Source organism: Salvia splendens, chromosome 11, assembly GCF_004379255.2.
Source record: "Salvia splendens isolate huo1 chromosome 11, SspV2, whole genome shotgun sequence".
Lineage (NCBI taxonomy): Eukaryota > Viridiplantae > Streptophyta > Magnoliopsida > Lamiales > Lamiaceae > Salvia > Salvia splendens.
Window position 1 is genome coordinate 29,011,144 of NC_056042.1, and position 20,011 is coordinate 29,031,154.

At 38.4% G+C, this 20,011-nt stretch overlaps 1 protein-coding gene and 2 long non-coding RNA genes across 6 annotated transcripts; 1 reads left to right on the forward strand and 2 right to left on the reverse strand.

Moving 5' to 3' along the window:
• Positions 1-3,110: 3,110 nt before the first annotated feature.
• Positions 3,111-11,135, forward strand: LOC121755290 (MACPF domain-containing protein At4g24290-like). Of its 2 annotated transcripts, none has more exons than XM_042150591.1 (8): positions 3,111-4,035; positions 4,889-5,127; positions 5,840-6,041; positions 7,164-7,238; positions 7,338-7,524; positions 8,206-8,372; positions 10,063-10,111; positions 10,210-10,351. In XM_042150591.1, exons 1-8 carry the CDS (start codon positions 3,784-3,786, stop codon positions 10,218-10,220), a joined length of 1,182 nt encoding a protein of 393 aa, XP_042006525.1. In that variant the 5' UTR covers positions 3,111-3,783; the 3' UTR covers positions 10,221-10,351. The 2 variants fall into 2 exon arrangements, with proteins under 2 accessions (XP_042006525.1, XP_042006524.1); XM_042150590.1 differs by having other exon boundaries at positions 3,121-3,200; positions 3,298-4,035; positions 10,063-11,135.
• Positions 11,136-11,144: 9 nt separating this feature from the next.
• Positions 11,145-12,541, reverse strand: LOC121755364. Of its 3 annotated transcripts, none has more exons than XR_006040702.1 (3): positions 12,295-12,318; positions 11,435-12,203; positions 11,145-11,357 (listed from the first exon to the last, which is right to left on the reverse strand). It is a non-coding gene; the product is annotated as an uncharacterized LOC121755364 (long non-coding RNA). The 3 variants fall into 3 exon arrangements; XR_006040700.1 differs by lacking the exon at positions 12,295-12,318 and having other exon boundaries at positions 11,435-11,720; positions 11,988-12,276; XR_006040701.1 differs by having other exon boundaries at positions 11,435-12,541.
• Positions 12,542-17,907: 5,366 nt separating this feature from the next.
• Positions 17,908-19,926, reverse strand: LOC121755362. Its single transcript, XR_006040696.1, has 4 exons — positions 19,588-19,926; positions 18,815-18,930; positions 18,333-18,417; positions 17,908-18,242 (listed from the first exon to the last, which is right to left on the reverse strand). It is a non-coding gene; the product is annotated as an uncharacterized LOC121755362 (long non-coding RNA).
• Between the last annotated feature and the right edge of the window lie 85 nt (positions 19,927-20,011).

Below are 20,011 nucleotides of genomic sequence, written 5' to 3' on the forward strand. Positions count from 1 at the left end.
ACTAGTAAATTGGCCTCTCCACGCCCTAGGACAATTCTTCCACTTCCAGTCAGTGCATACAATCGATGCTCCCTAGCATCCCAGGAAAGTCGTGTGCCGTCTCGTGCATCTTCATCAGGCCCTGGCAATCCACAGCATTCGGCTTTCGCAAATATGTGTCACTGTAAGCCTCCACAACTCCCCTACAAAATCTCTTCAGGCACTCGCGGCCAATTGTCTCCCCGAAGTGAAGGTACTCGTCAAACATGTCCGTCGTGGTGCCGTAGGCCAACTGCCGGAGTGCAACCGTGCACTTCTGCAACGGCGTAAGTCCGGGTCTACCTAGGCCATCTTCCTGATACTGGAAGTATTCATCAGTGACTCCAACGTCTGGACAATGCTGAGAATAAGATAACGATGCATTCTAAACCGGTGGTGAAAAACAGTCGGCAAAAACTGTGGTTGCTCGGCAAAATAGTCTGCAAATAGACGTTCGTGAGCTACGGCGTGTTCGCGGCGGACAAATGTCCGACGTCGAATAGGCCTGGGGATCTGCTCCTCCGCCGCCTCCTCCTCGCGCTGCATTTCGGCTAAGCAATCCGCCATTGCGTCATTGACGGCATCGAATAAGGCTCGCGTCAAGGTCCGACTAACGCCCTCCGAGGTACTCCAGTCGTCGTCGTGGTTCATTTTTATTTGCGAGAGATTATCGAAATATTCGTATGGAATGTGAGAGATGAAAGAAATGTTCGTATGATCAATAGAATGACAAACGAGGTTTAAATAGACAAAAAATCGGAAAAAAAAAACGAAAACGCGTTGCATCATCCGCGTCGCCCACAATGGGCGGACGATGCCCTATCCTCCGCGTATCGTCCGCGGACGATGCATCGGGCATCGTCCGCGCACCCACAGTGGGCGGACGATGACGCGCCCGAGGCATCGGACGGCCTATCGTCCGCGCCATTACGAATGCTCTTAGGCAATATTCATATCCAAAGCTAGGATGATAGGAACAATGCTTGTATTTTCATTATTGTTTAAATGTAGAGTATATTTACTTTTGCTTTGCATGAGTTTCAACTTTCAACTCAATTATCTTTGAAAAAATATTAAACTTTTTTTGTAAGAATTAGATAATCGTTACCTTCTTGTTGTTCGACACTGGTAACAACTAGTCAACTTGTATTATTGCAAGATAGTTGTAATATGATGGACATTTATTTAAACTCGAGTGATCATTTAAAAATCAAATTATGAGTCCTAAACTTACACACCAATATTATATACTCATATTTATTTATTTTATAATATACTTTGCCTCATTTTACTGTGTGAGTATTCAATTTCATTTCTAACTTTTATAAAAAATCATTTTAAAGTTAATTGCTTTATTCAAAAATTTAAATTCCCAAGCTGATTATTCTAAAGTTTTATCGAAATATACTCCATTAAGATCAACTAACATAAATATCACATCATTCTGTGGCAACAAACAATATATTTAATACTTATTTAAAGTCCACAACAAATTTTATATATATAAATATTTCTTCATGCATTTTCATTTTTGTCAATATAAAATATACGTATATCTAAAGTGATAGCAATTTTTATATCTAAAGTGATAGTTATTTGTACTTATTTCGGTACGTTTCTTAACATTGTCGTGAGTCATGTATTATATACACAAATGCTTAAGTGGTAGTCTTCTTCATTATGAATACATCACCCGATTGGTCCGATATGAAGCCGTCATATCGGAATCAATTACTTCTACTACATAGGCTTGGTGGGTAGTTGCTTGAGTTCGTTGTTCGAACAATATGTTAGCACATATTCTAGCTCGTAACTCCTTTATGTTTCCTCCTTTTTATGTTTTGATCTTTATTTTGGATTGTATCGTTAAATACTTTCATTGTTTCCTCAAATTTTTTTTTCTGTTATAAAAACATTCAGTTAAAATTGATCCAAATATATGAAATTTTTCAAAATTTGAATTTGAGACGAACCAAAATTTAAACGAAAACTTGAATTTCGATTTAGTTTGAATTGGGTAATAAAATACTTGATCACCCCTAATTCAATGGGCTCAAAACTTTTTGCGTCACATTTAAAAAAACAATGTTGGATGTAAAAATTAAATTGATCCTAAACAGTTTAACCACTGTACTCATTTTGAAGCATTTTAAATTTATAAATGAAACAATATCTAAATAATTTCATTCCAATACAGTTCAAAATTTAAATATGCATAACTCAATTAGTGCTAATAATAAAGCATAAGAGCATCCACAATAGCGCCTAGCGCACTGCCTAGCCGAGCGCCGGCGCTCGGCGGTGCGCTAGGCGAACTATTGCAGCCGTCTAGCCGACTTCGCGGAAAAAAACCGCCTAGCGCTCGGCGGTTCCGCGGCGCTAGGCGCTATTGCAGCGTCCGGATCGCCTAGCGCGAATTTTTAATTTTTTTTGTTTCCGAAACACTATATATACGCGACTTGCCCGTCATTTTCATTCGCACCACTTGTATTAACGAGTACTCTCTCTATCTTAATTTCTGTATAAGATCAACACCTAGAAATGAGTAACGCCGGTGGTAGTGGTGGGAGTGGTGGGGATGCGCCAAACGGAGGCTCATATTCGACTCCAAAAGGATTTAATTGAAGAGTTATGGGCGCGGAGGACTGCACAGCGTTAGTTTTTTTTAAATTATGTAATTTTTTTTAATTAATGTCCTTTTTAAATTTTATTAATATTAGTGAATTTTCTCGTTTTTGTGGCGTAAATTTCATTCCGTATATTGTGTGATTGTTAATTATTTCATTTTGTATATATTTGTTAATAGTGATGTGGATAGTATTATTAATGTTTCCCGTATATGTCTCGTAAATTAAATTCCGTATATTGTGTGATTGTTAATTATGTCATTTTATATAATTGTTATTAGTGATGTGGCTATTGATGTGGCTGGGCTATTTATGATGTGGCTAGGCTATGACTGGGATATTTATGATGTGACAGGACGATTTTTAGTGCTGATGATGTGGCAGTGGCTAGACTGTGGCTGGACTATTGCTAGGCTATTCCTGTGGATGGTCTAATGTAATTATGTCCAACCCAAATACGGATAATCGTACACCTGTATTATGTTGAAGAAGCTCCCGTCTTCCTCTAGATCTGAGCTTCAGTTTAACCTCACTGCGAAAATCTAGGGTTTCAAGGTTTGCTTACCGAGGAACTCAAGCTAGCTAGGTTTTGAATCGCCAATTTTGTAGCTCGCAGTGTTGATTTTCTTTTCCTTTTTTTTTTGAAAAAAAGGTATGCTGTGCCGAATCCCCTACGTTGTTCCAGTGGAATAGCTAAATTTCTTTTTGACTCTGAATTTCGCTGTCCTAGACCTGGATGCTCGAAAACTGTTGAGCAATAATCACAGAGCTTGTGAAATAATATCTTGTTATGGAAATCGTGCTCAAATAAGAAACAAAATATATTTAGATATGTATGTATGTTTTACTGCGTAGTCAAACTTCGTTGGGAGTTTCGAGCTGAATCGTGCGTGGTTGAGAAATTCCAGGTTGATACTGGAAGGTTTGGTCATGGGAGTTTGGAGCTTAACTTGGGAGGTTACAATTCGTTCTTTGCTTTCAGTTGATCCAAGAAATTAGTATATAACCCCTGCAAGTTTTTGAGAAGCTGTAGTTGCGATTCGGATTTGTTTAATTACTTGCTTAATTTTGACTGTGAAACGGATCAAGTTAAGTAGAGGTATGTGGGTTTTGAGATAAGAAAGCGAGTGTGTGAAAGATGGCGCTTAAGCTTCCTGCTGTAGAAGCAGCTAAGGTGGCTATTCAGTCGATTGGTCGTGGATATGATATTTCCTTGGATCTTAGACTAAAGTATTGTAAGGGAGATTCACATATGATGGAGATTAATGAGGATCAGTGTCGGGAGATTATTCTTCCAGGTGGAACCTCAGTTGCTGGTGTTTCAAAATCAATCAAATGCGATAAAGGAGAGCGGACACGATTTCGTTCTGATGTTCTGACTTTCCAGCAGGTTGCTTACATTCTTATTTTTTTGTTTGTTCAGTATATATAAATTTGTGTTATAGATGCACTGAATTGATTTGCCCTTTCTATAGAGAATTTTGTGATTTGAGCTCTGAAATGTCAGTTATTTGGCTGTTGAAGACGTGCGAATGTGTGATACACTTATCTAGCTTTGAGTCATATCATCCATTGTGTGGTTCTTTGCTAACACTTAAGTCATGAAGTTCACTGTTCAGCTTATACTGTATCTAGGGTTGGGAAAAAATACTGAAATACCGGCCTTATCGTACCGAAAAAATATCGAATATACTGAACTTTTGGTATACCGTGATTTTCGGTACGGTATAATACCTTACCGAAATCTTTCGGTAAGGTAACGGTATGAATTTTCATATACCGCGGTATATCGCTTCATACCGAAGTTCGGTATGTACCGTAAAATATAAATTTAATAGTATAAAATATATTTTATATATTTTTAACATTATAAAATTTATTGTGAAATATAAATATAATTATGAATAAAATATATGTAATATATACATTTTTAAAATAAAATATAAATAATATTCTAAAAACTCAAATTATCTATTTTCATTGATGTTGAAAGTAAGGTATACTGTAAAAGTACGGTATACCGAACTTTGGTACTGTATACCAAAAATGAGGTACCGCATCGGTATGGAAATTGGTCATACCGAAAATTTTGGTAAGGTAAAGGTATGATTTGTTCGTATACCGAATTTACGGTGAAGTATACGGTATGGTGGTTTCGGTAAGGTATACCGTACCTACCCACCCCTAACTGTATTTATGTTCGAGTGTATCAAAAAATAACCCATACCTTCACATTCCCCCAGATGTCAGAGCAATTAAATCAAGAGCTGTCATTGACGGGAAAAATTCCTTCAGGGCTCTTCAATGCAATGTTTGAGTTTTCTGGTTGTTGGCAGAAAGACGCAGCATACACCAAAACTCTTGCTTTTGATGGTATGTTTATAACACTGTATACGGTTGCACTAGAAAAGTCTCAGATGGTGCTCAAGGATCATGTGAAGAGAGAAGTTCCATCATCATGGGAGCCTGCAGCATTGGCAAGGTATGCCTTGGGGTTACCTTCTTTAAAAGACTTTAGTAAACTATACATTCTATTGCTTGAATCTCTCCTGACCTATCTGTGTCTAGGATGCTTGCATGCCTACGCCTGTTTTTTTTTCTAATGTCTAAATGCATAAGAAGTCTCTAGTAAATTCATTATTATCCTTTTATCTACAATATATAACGTCTACTTAAAGGAGGGGTAGTGGTTGGAGTCAACAACAATACAGACCCATTTAAATCATAACAAAATCACGCAAGAGATTTTCCATGAAGATTTAAGACATGAATACTGAGTTCCTGACATGTGGCGAAGTCCTACTTTCTGGTTTTATTTTCTACTTTTGCTAGGATAACACGAACTGAACACCCGGCCATTCATCTGACAATTTTGAGCATGCATCTTATCTCCTTTATAGTTATGGATTTGTTCCTTCGTCTAGTAATTTGCAGGGTACTTAAAGTACACCCAAACTCTCAAGCAAATAGAGAGTGACTATTAGTTATAGGTCAGTACTTGATTTTACTCATTTGCCAGCTCATTAGTTCTGCTTTAACAAGGTAGTAGTTCTAGCAGGTGTTGTTCAGCTATATTAAGATTAAGTAGTCATTTCTGAGATACCAAATACTAATAACATTTACGTTACCTGTTCATTTTTAGTGTTGCAGTTATTTGTAAATGATACTACTGTTGCTGAACTCCCTTTTGCTAGGTTTATTAGCAAGTTTGGGACTCACATCATTGTGGGTGTAAAGATGGGCGGGAAGGATGTAATTTACATGAAACAGCAGCATTCCTCATCACTTCAACCTGCTGATGTGCAGAAGAGATTGAAGGTGATGGCAGATAAGAGGTTCTTAGATGCAAATGGACAAAATGAACTGGGTTCCGAGCAAGTATACCAGTCTGAGAAGGTTTGAACCAGTTTAGTTTTTCACTTATAATCTACGAAAATATCCAATTCTAAACTAACCGTGTAGTGAAAAAACTACCTTAATATCAAATTGCATACTCGGCACTACTTTCAAACTTCACAACTTTAACTCCACTTTTTTTTTGCTTTTTTTAAAAAAAATTTTGGTGCAAATTAAGCATGGTCATTTTTTGATGATCATCTGATGTGCCCAACATTTTTATTTTCTGTTCATATACATACCTTGGAATACATGTCCGCATGAAAAGAGGTTGGCCACGTCAAATCTGACCACCAGAAAGCATGCTTAAACTAAACCAAAATCGAAAGTGGTGTTATATTTGTGAAAGTTTTCACATTGAATTTGCATTTGGTGTGAAATTTTGGTGCAATAACTTAAACCTTACATATATTTATGTGATTCATATTGGGTACATTTCAGCTGACACTGATGAAATGCTATGAGGATTAAGAAATAAATTAATTTAAGTACAGTTCCTGAATTGATGTTTCTTGGCTAAATTAGTTTTCATCTGAAGGAGTATATAGGAAGCTTGATGCTTATTACCTTTCTAATTTACGCGGCAATATCATAGAGTGAACATCACTGCAATAGTTCTTCGTTACTGTCTATCAAGCAGCATCAATTGTAACCGGTCTATCTCTATGGCATCCATCCTCGTGAATGTGCTGGTCCTTCCCTTAATAGGTTATTAGGTTTATGTTGACCTCTAAATAGTGTCTTTGGTTATTCAATATAATCGGTGTCTTAAGCATTCAGATTATGTATCTGGGTATCCCTACCTTTTCAGTGCATGTACTCTTGCATAGTTCCATTGATTGAAGTTTCTTATTTCCTTTTTCTCTCTTAAAGATTGTAATATGAATTCTTATCATTAAATTGTCACACCCAGTTGGTTTGGTTTTATTTATTTTCCTTCATGGCACTGTTTCTGATGGATGGTTTATATTACCCATACCAAGAAAAGTCATTGGATCGCTTTGACTCTTGTTGCTTAGGTGATAGATAATTTCTCCATTATTGTCTAGTTTCGTTGATTGATCCATACTCTTTGTTTACTCGTATGTTTTTTTGTTTCATATATTATTTTTTCTCCTTCAGTTTGAAACCAAGGAGACACGGACACGGCTCAGGTTTGCAGATACTGGCACGTCAAGTTCGTATGCATATAAAGATGTACACTTTTAATCTTTCATGCCGCAACCTCTAGTTTTTTGCTTTACTTTTAGTCTGTACATAAATATATTTTTTACTTTACATTTTGCTGAATGATAGGATATTGTTAGCATGTGCAAAAGGAGAGGTGGAAGTGATAGCACAAATTTGAACCATCAGGAGTGGCTGCAAACAGTTTTAAAGGAGCCTGATGTTATTTCTATGTCCTTTATCCCAATAACATCCCTACTAAATGGTGTTTCAGGAAGTGGCTATTTGAGTCATGCAATTAATCTTTATTTGCGTTGTGAGTGATCTATTATGCTTTTATTTTTTTAAAATTTCAATTATAGTTACTCTAAGAGGAAATAAAGTCTCCTTGGAATGTTTCTCTGTTTCTTTTTGTGGGGCATGGGGGCAGCATGATAAGCATATAGTTAGGGAACCCTTACTTAACCCAAAACCATGGTCAAAGGTAAAGGATTGACTCCCCCACTCATATGCTATTCCACACTTTCATGTGGAATCAATGTGGGATTTGTATCCCTCTTTCAAAGCGGATGTCCACGGATGGCACACACTGGGTGGCAAACCCAAAGCCACTGGCCCACAATCCATTTGGTACCCCTTGGGCCCACATTTTCAGTAGCACCCCTTGGTAGCCCCTTTATGTAGGCCGTCCGTATCCACATTCACGCACCAATTGGTAAGCATATAAGTTAGGGAGCTCTCACTTAACCCAAAACTATGTCAAAGATAAATGGTTGACTCCCACTTGTATGCTATTCCACACCTCCATGTGGAATCGATGTGTGATTCGTATCACAACATCATATCACAGCATCATGTATTAGGACTCTCACTATGAAAAACTTCTGGCAACCTGACATGTTTTAGTGCATCTTCATGTGTGGCAGTATAGCTCGTCTGAAGCATTTTTCATCATCTTCTTCTTCATTTTTTAAGAACAAACTTTTTGTGTATGCAGATAAGCCACCAATAGAAGAACTCCATCAGTTTCTAGAGTTCCAGCTTCCTAGGCAATGGGCACCTGTATTCAGTGATCTTCCTCTTGGTCCTCAGCGAAGACAGCAAAACACAACCTCCCTGCAGTTTAGTCTTATGGGCCCGAAACTTTTTATAAATGCCACAGCGGTAAAGCTTCTTTTTCCTAATTATTTCTGCCTCTAGTTCAGTGAGACTTTGAGTTTGTGCCACTGGTAGCCTATCTATATTATGCAGTGTAAATTGCATTTAATGGGAAAGATATTCAGTTAAAGGTCAGAAGTTACGATCCTCTCATCACAAAACTGTTGATTCTCACCTGCAGTGGTAATTAGAACATGAATTAAGCAAAGTGTTGTGATATGGAGTGAAAGGCGGAAGTAAAACAAGAACTGGGATTCAATAAATATAAAAGAAGAACAATCCTCCAAAGAGGCCAAGATAATCCTCCGAAGAGGCCTACGGTTGATACCGTCCTAATACACTTTATTTTCCGGGATATCTAGCTCTTCTAAAGAGGAGCTATTTATAAGGATCAACCTATAGATAAACAAAGAAACAAATCCTCAACATTTAAAGTAACCTTTCAACAATCTCCACAATAATGAAAATAATCTCAAGAGATAATGGAGATCATTAGCTTGATCTCTATCAATTGTAATCTTCAACAATCTCCATAATAATGAAAATAATCTCAAGAGATAATGGAGATCATTAGCTTGATCTCTATCAATTGCCTCGCTGTCAAAACAGCCTTGCCCACAAGGCTGGAGTTGAAACATAAACACATTGCTTTGATTGGTGGAGGCTCGTACTCGTGCTTTCGAAGAGAATCCAGATTGCCAAACAATAGAGAACGACCAACAACATTAATGCATTGCTTGGATATCCTTGTTGTTGGGCTTGCAAGTAGCCATTCATACTCAAGATGTTTGGTTGTCATACGCCTACAACTAGCTTCACTGAATGCACATGTGGAATTGGGAGAGGAAAACATGAGTGAAGAGAGATGGCCTGCCCCAACTGGACGTACAGTGAGGGTCGGAGAGAGTGCAAGCAGTTTTGATTGTGAAATGGATGGTGAAAGTGCAACATTAGGTTGGGTGATGGGCAACTTATGGAGATGCTGATTTGCAGGGATGGATGGTGCATCCAAACATGGGAGAGCCACTGGTTGCTGGACTGGTTGTATCTCCTGCACAAGGGGGCTGGTTGGGGGAGGATTAGGTGCAAGAGGAAGTAGGGGAGGCGTTGGCTCAGTGTTGAAGTTGTGGGACTTGGTATTGTTGGTGTGAGATAAAGGTTGATCATCTAAAGTGAATGCGATCTGTTGCCTGCGCTCCCGAATGAAGCCACGAGACTGCACATCCTGCAAGAATGGTGCCAAGGCATCATTGATACAGTTAGAGATCCGGGCTTCGAATGTGCTCATTTGCACTTTGATGTTCGCGACCGCCTTCTCCAATCTGTCAAGACGTTCTTCAGTGCTCTGAGTGTTCACCATGATGCGATCCACGTTCGCCGCACCAAATTGATATGGAGTGAAAGGCGGAAGTAAAACAAGAACTGGGATTCAATAAATATAAAAGAAGAACAATCCTCCAAAGAGGCCAAGATAATCCTCCGAACTGGGAATGATTTCCAATTACTTTTTCCTTGCAAGTTGCAACTGAAAATATAATGTGATGAAATACTTAGGGACCCTATTAAGGATTGGGTCAAGTAGTATGTTCAGCATGCTTAATGGTTACCGACTGTCTTCTTCTGCCCAAAAATGATTTTCCTTATGTGCTCCCCTGTAATTTAACAACTGCTATTTCCATCTTAACTATTATTTCAGGTTGATGTGGGTAAACGACCTGTAACTGGTCTGAGATTGTATCTTGAAGGTAAAAGAAGCAACCGCTTGGCTATTCACTTGCAACACCTCTCCTCTCTTCCAAATATATTCCAACTTGAGGATGACCCAAGTGGCAATTTTCGCCAGGAATCATATGATCGGAGATATTACGAGAAAGTACAATGGAAAAACTTTTCCCATGTATGTACGGCTCCTGTTGAAACTGAAGATGAACTTTCCATAGTCACTGGAGCACAATTGCAGGTTGGGAATTATGGATTTAAGAAGGTTCTTTTCCTCTGTTTACGTTTCTCGACTGTTAAAGGAGCTGTTTCAGTTAAGTATCCAGAATGGGATGGATCCCCTGGGTTGACACGTAAATCTGGACTTATTTCAACTCTAATTAGTCATCACTTCACAGCAGTCCAGAAACCACCTCCCCAGCCGGCTGATGTGAATATTAATTCTGCTGTGTACCCCGGGGGCCCTCCTGTTCCCACCCAAACTCCCAAACTCTTGAAGTTTGTTGATACGACAGAGATGACAAGAGGGCCACAGGAACCGCCTGGCTATTGGGTTGTTTCAGGAGCAAGACTTGTAATTGAAAAGGGGAAGATCTCACTTAGGGTCAAGTATTCGTTACTTACTGCCATTCAACCTGACGATGATGATGAACTGGAATAAGATTTGTATAATAACTTAGAAGTCGACCAATGACATTGAAATGGACGGTTGTTATATCAGAGCGGCTGTATCCACATCGAGACCTCACAGATGACGAGCCACAAAGTTCTGTAGAGTTGAAGATTTGAAGCTGGGGAAGCGCATCCATTTTGAACTTGAGATGTTACTTGTCCCTGTCTTCGTAATCCTTGTATCAATATGGTTGTTTTATGTAGATTCCAAAATCAGGCTATCTACATAAACATTGTGGGAATGGTTCCCTAGTCGAGTCGGAAAGTATGCTGCAAAGTATAAAGTAAATTTATGTGTTGGCAGCTCGCATTTTTTTGATACTACTTATGTAAGATGGTTTGTTTGTATAAGTTTGTTGCATACAATTAGAAGTTGCTGAATTTGTGTGGTGCAATCAAAATTTGTAAGCCATTAAATCAAGTGGTGTGTACAAAAGATGCCAAACTGAAGTAAGCTTTATTGGTTGGTTGGATGAGAGAGAGAGTGGGAGAGCCAAATCACTCTCCTTCCCTTGGCAGAGGAGCAGGTTGAGCAATAAAGCTAGGATACTGCTGTCCTGGCATCACCACTGAGAAATCTGATGCATATGATGTCTGTACCTGACATCCACATGCAAGAATTACAATCTCACTCTCAGTTGTTGACTATGAAGAAGAAGAAGAAGAATGGTGCTTACTGGGTGATGAGGGGGCTCAAGCTTGTGCATTTGTGTTGATTCCGTCTGCGTAGAAGAGTCTTGGTGGGAAGACGGTCTGAATAGATGCTCGAAAATAGCCATAATGAGAAACATCGAAATCAAGATGGCCGTTGCCACGAACCCGAAAGAAATGGCATTCATGGATGATCCCAAGCTTTTCCATGGAATTCCTTGTCAAGAGACTCACTACTACTGTACACATTGTTCCATGGCATTTGCTTTGCTCTTCCACTGTTCAACTCGTTCATACCCTTCCTTTCCTCTTCTGTTAATAAACAATGAAATACATGTTTCTTTTACCCATTAAAAGCAGCAGAAATGGCCATCATACTATATATACATCAACATCAAACTGAAATTTATGCATAAATCTGAAACCACTAATATGCACTTCTCTTTTTTTGCTACTATGAATTATATGAAAACCCAAGTCTGGAATGAAAAATGACTTCTTCAAGATTGTGCAGCTGTGTCTAGTTAATTGCATACACAAACTAAAATAGTTAGTTTATTTTATAAGTAATGTACATACCTGAGGAAGAAGATAACCAGAGATAAAGAGGGAGATTGAATGAAGCAGAAGCTTCACATTATTTCTGATTTCTATGTTGAAGAGAAAAAATAGATAAAGACAAGTAAAGCTTCTTTTGTCCCCAAATTTCTTCTAAAATCAGATTCTTATGTAGCAAGCTTCTTTGGCATGAAAGAACAAGACACATATTCCTCTGTCCAACCTTATAGAGAACACCTATGGTCATACAGTAAGTTAAAATAATGTTAACTAAATTAAAATAAAAAGCTACATACTATATGGTTTCTGATGATCTCAGTCGGCCTACCTTTTTAAGCAAAGTAATATAAAATAATAGTGATTCATAACTTAATCAATACTGTACCAACTCTGAAGAAATAGGTTTAAAATTAAGGGTCAGCACCCGATTTTGGTTTTCGAAAAGTTTCAATAATTGTTGAAATAATAACTCTACTCAATGAAGCGCAACTTAGTTGACATATAGCGAATATATGTCAGATTTTTCGTCGGTATAAAAAAAATACACTAGGTCAATTTTCCAATTGTTTGTTTGCTATTTTCTTGAAATTTAAAAAGTGTTGTCATTATTAGAACAATTTGTAATTGGATAATGAGTTTTGCCATGCCCACAGGTTTAGGTAAGTAGCATTTCATTCATGACTAACAATTTCTCAAGGTAAAGTGTATGATGCAAACAAATTACTTGAATAATGAGATGGGAACTGTTGCATTAATTAGTATCATTATCATATTCATTTTGCCAGCCCTAAAAATGGGACATGGCACCATCATTTGAGAGTTGGCAATGCATTACAGAATCACTAACTAGCTGAACAAGATAAATAAAGCTGCCAAAATGTGAGCTTTAAAAAACATATTTCAAAGGCTGCAAACTTACTAGTGACAATTTTATAAGCTAAATAGGTGTTGCTTTAAGTGTGAGATGAACTCAATGAAGAGAGCGGATAAAGCTCATTTCATGTATTGGTTATGGGGTTAAATTTTGTAAATTCAGTGAACTAATAAGTGTTTGTAAGTTCAGGTGCGTGTAAAATCTGCCGAACCCAGGAAACGCATATAAATTATTAGGGGCAGAGGAAAAGGAGGTGAAAAACGCCAGCAATTTACCAGACCGAGGAAATGAAAAGAAACGCTGGCAAAATACAAAAAATAGAGCAAGGAGCAAGTATAAGGATCAATGGCAAAAATGACAAATTATGAAGAAGGAGTGCCCTAGGGATCCGTGCCTATATAAAGGGACGACCCCTTTTGAAGAAAAGAGTCTCTTTCATCACTTTTTATCTTTCACTCTTAGTCTCCTTAGTTTCATTTTCTAGTTTTAGCTCACTTCACACGCACCTGGCACCGATGGGAGGTTCTGGGTAGACTTGGCGATAGTTAGTCTCTGTGGTGTAACACCGTCCTCACGAGGGCGAAGATACAATCTGTCTTTATTTTCTGTCGTTTATTCTCGCCATGAACTTCCTTGCCGGGAGCTTGGCGACTGCTTTTGTGTTTGAACCTTATTTCCGTGGTTATGACAGTTTCTATTTTCTGTTTTACTTTGGTTTTACTGCTTTTGGATGCTTTTCGCAATTGACTGTTTAATTGGAGTTGAGGTTGGTTGAATATGAGTTTGTTTGTTGAGGAATTGTTTGAATCGGAGTGGATGGATATGGATTTGGGTGTTGTTGAGTTTGGATCGGTTAGATCTGGAGTAGATTGTGGTTTCGAGTGATGAATCTGATACGTACTTGTTGGATTTGCATGACTATATCTGCTGCTTTCGATTTACTTGACCTGGTAGCTTAGATCTGATAGTTTTCTGCTTAATCATAATGTTTGACATTCGATCTGAGGTTGCTCTGCTTGTGATGCTCTGTTTCGTTCATGTTCATGTTCATGTTTATTTGCTGAAGAAGATGAAGATCGTTGGTAGTTAGATCCAGATCAGTTGTTTGTTTGCTTTTGCAGCTTTACCTGTCATAGTAGCTAAACCGGGAATCTGTCACACTGCTTTTTCTTGCTTTATTGTCTCACCGTTTTAGGAAACTTTTTTACTTGACCCAGTAGTTTGATAAACTCTCTGCAGTTAATTTCAAGTCTCGAATCATGCATGCGTACGTGTTCTTATTGTTTACTAGGTCTAGTAGTTTTTTTTTTTTTTTAAAAAAAATTAACTTCATATATTTATATCATATATATGAAGGAGGAAATTACAAATCAACTCCTATAACAAGGAGGAAATAGGAATTGCGCCTCCCAGGGTTCGAACTCGAGACCTCTAGGATGGACGCGGTATCCAGCGCTCTTTACCGCTAGGCCAAGGGGCTTGGATTGTTTACTAGGTCTAGTAGTTAGTTAGTACTTGAGTGTTTTTAATTCTCGTGCCCAGTAGTTTAAAATTCTCGACCCACTTGTTGCGTGACAGCAGCCAAACCCTCCCAAAACCCTCCAAATGCATGCTAACTCATCCGTCCTCATGGGATCGATCATTTACTTCCCTATACTAGCCAATAGTGTAGTGGGTTGAGGTTTTGAAGCGGGAAAAGTGTGTGTCCAACGACCGAATTCTGAAGGTCTCACGATCTCGTAGACCCAGTGATCTAGCGAATCTGCTGGACCTAGGGGTTTGTCATATATCAATTGCACACGCTCTTTTACCAATCCGCACTTCAAGAGCAAAATAAGATTTGTTACAGCTATGCAGCAGAATCTGAGCAGACATAATTCAATTGAAGAAAGATTGAAAGAGAATAAAAAGTGAGCTTGAAAAAGGAAGTGATGTAGACCATACCCACATCTTATTCCTTAATTTTTCCCCCTATAAGCCTGTCACACCAACCCCACAACTCGTGCTAAAAGCTAAATCAAGATTGGTTTTTACTAACACATCTAATTGCTACAGAAAAATATAAATAAGAATTAAGGTTCTTATGTAATTTGCTCAATTACAGACAAAGATCCTAGAAATCTTCTAGGAAATGTAGGAAATAAATGCAGATGTGATAATTACAACTCTAGAAGGTACACTAAAATAAGAGAGAGAAGAGATAGACATTTCCTCAACGTTGGATGGGCTAAAACCATCTTTTTCAACAAGACAATAACAATGTCTTTGAAATATGTGAATGCTTTTCAAACCCTATGTTTTCTTAATCATTCTAAGGCCATCCGCAATGGCGCCTAGCGCACCGCCTAGCTGAGCGCTGACGCTAGGCGGTACATTGCAACCGCCCAGCCATTTCCGAAATTAAAAACCGCCTAACGCTCGGCGATTTCGTGGCGCTAGGCGATGCGCTGGGCGATCCGCTCGGCGCTATTGCAGCGTCTGGATCGCCTAGCGCATCGCCTAGACGATTTTTTTTCGAAACACTATATATACGCGGTTTGCACGTCATTTTCATTCGCACCACTTGTTTTAACGAGTACTCTCTTTATCTTAATTTCTGTACAAGATCAACACCGAGAAATAGAGAACACCAACGAAGGTACTCCAGTGACGACTGGGTCTCAAACTCCCCCGGTACCCGTGGGAGGTGGATGGGGTCCGATGCCAGTGTACCAGACATTTTGCCCGGAGGGGAGGCCACGCAACGGGGAGGATTGCCGGAAGGGGTGGGACCGAATCAGGCTGCCGTCTCCAGATTTTCGGGTTTGTACGCCAACGCACTCCGCATGCAGAGCAGTGGCCAAACGGAGGAAGACTGCAGGAGGATAGCGGAGAAAGCCTTCCCCCAGCCCGGGTTGTATAAGGAGTTCACCTACTGGAACTGCTATCTTGTGCAGAACGACTCCGAGAAGTTCCGAGTAGGTGTCGACGCTGGTTGGCCGAAGAAGCAACGACTGAACTATACCGGTGATTACAGCGGCAGCAGCGGTGGTTCCCATTACCTCCCCGTGACGGCCCAGGAGGTCCCGATCCCTCGTTCGTTCGCTCGCCAAACTCGCCTGGTTGGGCACAAGCGGGCTCAACGGGAGGCGAGGGGGGTCGCCGGGGGGTTCCCAGGAGGTCCAGTCGGCATCCCCCCTTGGCCAATCCTAGCGGATCTCAAATTCTTCGCGCCTCAACAAACGCGCGCTCAGATGGTCAAGACGATGGCCGAATGGCGGGCGGCGGTGGACCCCATGGAGAAGAGTTTGCTTCAAACATTGCTCATGAGCATGCAGGACGAGTTGGAGGCGGCACGGAGGGAGACCGACGGGAGTAGAGGCGGCGGCCACGGTGGCGACGGAGGCGGCGGCGATGGTGGCGACGGAGGCGGAGGCGAGGGTGGCGACAGCGACGACGGAGACGAGGAGTGAATTATTGTACTTTTTTTAAATTATTGTAATTTTTTTTAATTATTGTACTTTTTAAAATTATTGTACTTTTTAAAATTTTAATTGTATTATTAATGTTTCCCGTATATGTCTCGTAAATTAAATTCCGTATATTATGTGATTGTTAATTATTTCATTTTTATATAATTGTTATTAGTGATGTGGCTAGGCTATGGCTAAACTATTTGCTTGTTTTAATGATGTGGTATGAGGATTTTTAGTGCTGATGAAGTGGCAAAAGGAGTTTGTGGCTAGGTTATGGTTGGGCTATTGCTAGACTATTCCTATGGTGGATGGCCTAATCCCGTGCAACCCATGTGCTTATTACCATCTATAATGTAATTAGGGGGGAATCTGATTGAAACAAGAAATGAAGAAAGTAGGACAAAAATTGTCATGTTAATTAAGTAGCACCAGCAAACACAATTTGTTTGTTCTTCTAACTTTGTATTTACATGTAGAAATTGGATCATCATAGAATATTCAATATTCGAATTTATTATAAACTTTCTTGCTTTAAATCACCATCCAATTTTTATCTTGATTTTGACTAAACCATAAAATATTTTCTTTGCGATTTATTGGAGTCACCTCAACAAAAAAGAATACAGCTTTTTGGTAAGAGACAATTTGATTAAAGAGAAGGGGTCCATATAAAGAAGAAAAAATGAAGTAAATTTTGAAAAATGATCAGATAGAGAGAGTATCATGATATCTTTTCTCTCAACTTTCTTGTTTTCCTTTTTTATTTTCACCTATATTCTCCTTTTATATATTTGTTCAATCAAGTCCTCCCTTACTGCAGCAACTTTCTTCCTGTTTTGGCATATTAACTTGGAAAAATATAACAACAACAATACTTAAACGAATCTGTTGGTAAAACGCTTCTAATCTAATATACAACGGGTCACCTAGATGCTTAGTATGCATACTCTTGATTTTATTAATCTTGTAGCTATTTAGCAATGAAAAGACTTGCTCAACTTACTTACTGTCACATTTATATAGTAAATTCATCAAAGCTGAAACTTGAATTGAATTAACTTGATGCATTCCATCAACAAAAGGAGAAACACCATAGTATTGTTAAAAATAGGATTATTTCATGTGTTTTATGGTTGCAATTGCAACTCATCCCTTTTCTCCTTTTCTTTATAAAAATGAGAGTCTCACTTCTTTTTCTTTCTAAGTTGGAAGCTTTTTACTTTCACTTTATATTTATGTGGAGTCCTTTCTTATCCCATTTCTCTTTTTTGATTCTACCATGTGGACTTCATTACTTGTCAATATCACTCCACTTCTATACCTCCTTTACTATATTGTTTGCCATTTTATTTCAGCCACAAATACAAAATATATTATGGTGGAACAAGAGACACAAATCTTTATCTTTTGATTTAAACTCAAATAAATTACTCCAACAATAGGTATACAATCAAAGCAATCTCCAACCAATACAGCTAATAATGCAAAATTGATGATCAAACAACTAGGCATTCAATCCACAATGTAATCTACCCCCTAATACTAGAATACTAGCAAAATCGGCCTCCCATAATTTTGGAAACACAAACTAAACAAATAGAGGACAAAATCATTAAAAAGCAAAACCATAGACAAATTCAAATATTTGTTCTTTAAACATGTTGCTGTGAATTACATGGGCATGCTTGGGATTTCTGATACTGTTTGTCGTAGTTAGACATCCAGAACAGATCCATGCGAAACAGATGACCTTATACATTATTCCTTCAAGAGCCAGTACACCGTCGAGATTCCCTAAAATTTACACCAGGCTAAACAGATACAGCATTGAACAAACAAATAGAGCACTTGTTTTGTTTTCTTGGTTATTTACAGGTTGGAAATCTTCCACTGGTAAATTATTCTCTTTAGTTGTTGAAGAATTACATGAATGGTCAGTCGTCGCCCCTGCATGCATCGTGAAGCTGAGGAGCAGATCACAAAAATAATACCGGGTAGATTACTGTAATATAAGCTGCAGATTTTTAAATGATGTACCTATCCAAATTCAGATAATCACTGAGCTTTCTGGACATGCGCCTGTCGGTGTGATCCAATCGGAAACAGAGACAGCACTTTCATCCTAACAAGCACAATAAATAGAAATTACTAGATCATCATGCGTGTGCAAGTTTAGACGGGCACAACAGCTAAAGGAAAATCAAGTTTATACTATGCTTCCAGCATGCCAAGCCAGACCACCTAAAGTTTCAAGGCATGACAAGTTTAACGAACAATGTTATTTAGTTGTAATTGTACAGTGGTCATCTTGCACTCAGGAAACTGAGGAAAGAGATTGTGAATTTACTTTTAATACTCCAATCAAACAGAATCATCACTCATTGTGAATGATAATATTTTTAATCCTAGGTCTCTGACATTTCTGCATGCTTTTTTTCACAAGTTTTTAGCAATCCTTCTGAACATATGGCAAATACAGAAATAAAGTACACTTGTACTAGAGATACATAGAAGCTTACGATAAATAATCAGAAGAAAAGAATATAGGAATCCTTCCCAATCGAGCACCATTCCACTTTTTTCTCTGAGATGCAATAACTTTGTCTGCTTCTGAGCCTGTTGCAGTCAGAACAAACTAGAAAAAAACATGATTATAATTAATGCAAAATATAAGTCACCAACATCAAAATATAAGTCACCAACAAGCCTAAGGATCACTGCCCAAAAAAAAGGAAAAAAAGAAGCCCATATGTTTATTCACATGGTTGGGACACGCCCAACTGAAAGTGGGAAGAGTCAAAGAAGTATCATTTTTATCATGTATCTATCCATGGGTATTGGAAGTGACATGATTGAAATTCTACTAGCTGAATAATGGGTTATAACATAAACTCAGAAAGATGCCTATTGCCTTGAGAATACTGGTATTGTAAACTAGAGCTTGTTTTTAAGCATTAGACAATTTTCCCTTTTGTTCATCTCCATCAATGATCAATCATCCTCGAACATTTTGTTTTTTTTACCTCTCATGTTCTACACAAAAATATAGTCTCAAGTCCATCCTACTGAAATCAGCTCTAAAGAAGACTATTCACAAAGTTTCATCCAGATCAGGACTCAGTTATAATTAAACACCTAAAAGGCAGCAATGTGGATGTCCAAGTATAAAAAAAGAAAGAAAGAAAAGTCAGATAAATACAAAAGGTTTAGGTAACACAGATTGACATACATGATGTGTGTGTGTGTGTGTGTGAGAGAGAGAGAGAGAGAGAGAGAGAGCACCACTACTTACCAATGGAAATAGTATAGCCATAACCCCATAGCTAACAAGAGGAGAGTAAAAGAAAGCAGCCAAAACACATGGACTTCCTGGAAAAGGTTGTTATTCGTTCTATAAATCAATAGACTATAAATGTATCCAGATATAATGATCAAGGTAAATAGAAGTCTTAATAACAATCCAACGTGAAAGATATAAAATGTAGGATATGTGGGATAAAATAACTTGGTGATGAATTTCACCAACCATATTCATCAACTAACATCTCGCTTTTTCACCACTTGTAATTCATAAACAATCTGGAAGATGGATTACTAAAATAAATCTATAGTAGCTAGAGCTAAAACAAGTTTTGAGGCCCCTGCAGAGAGAGATAGTTCGTAGAATTAATGGTAGATCTCACTGTCACTGATACACCAATATTGCTGGCTCCAAA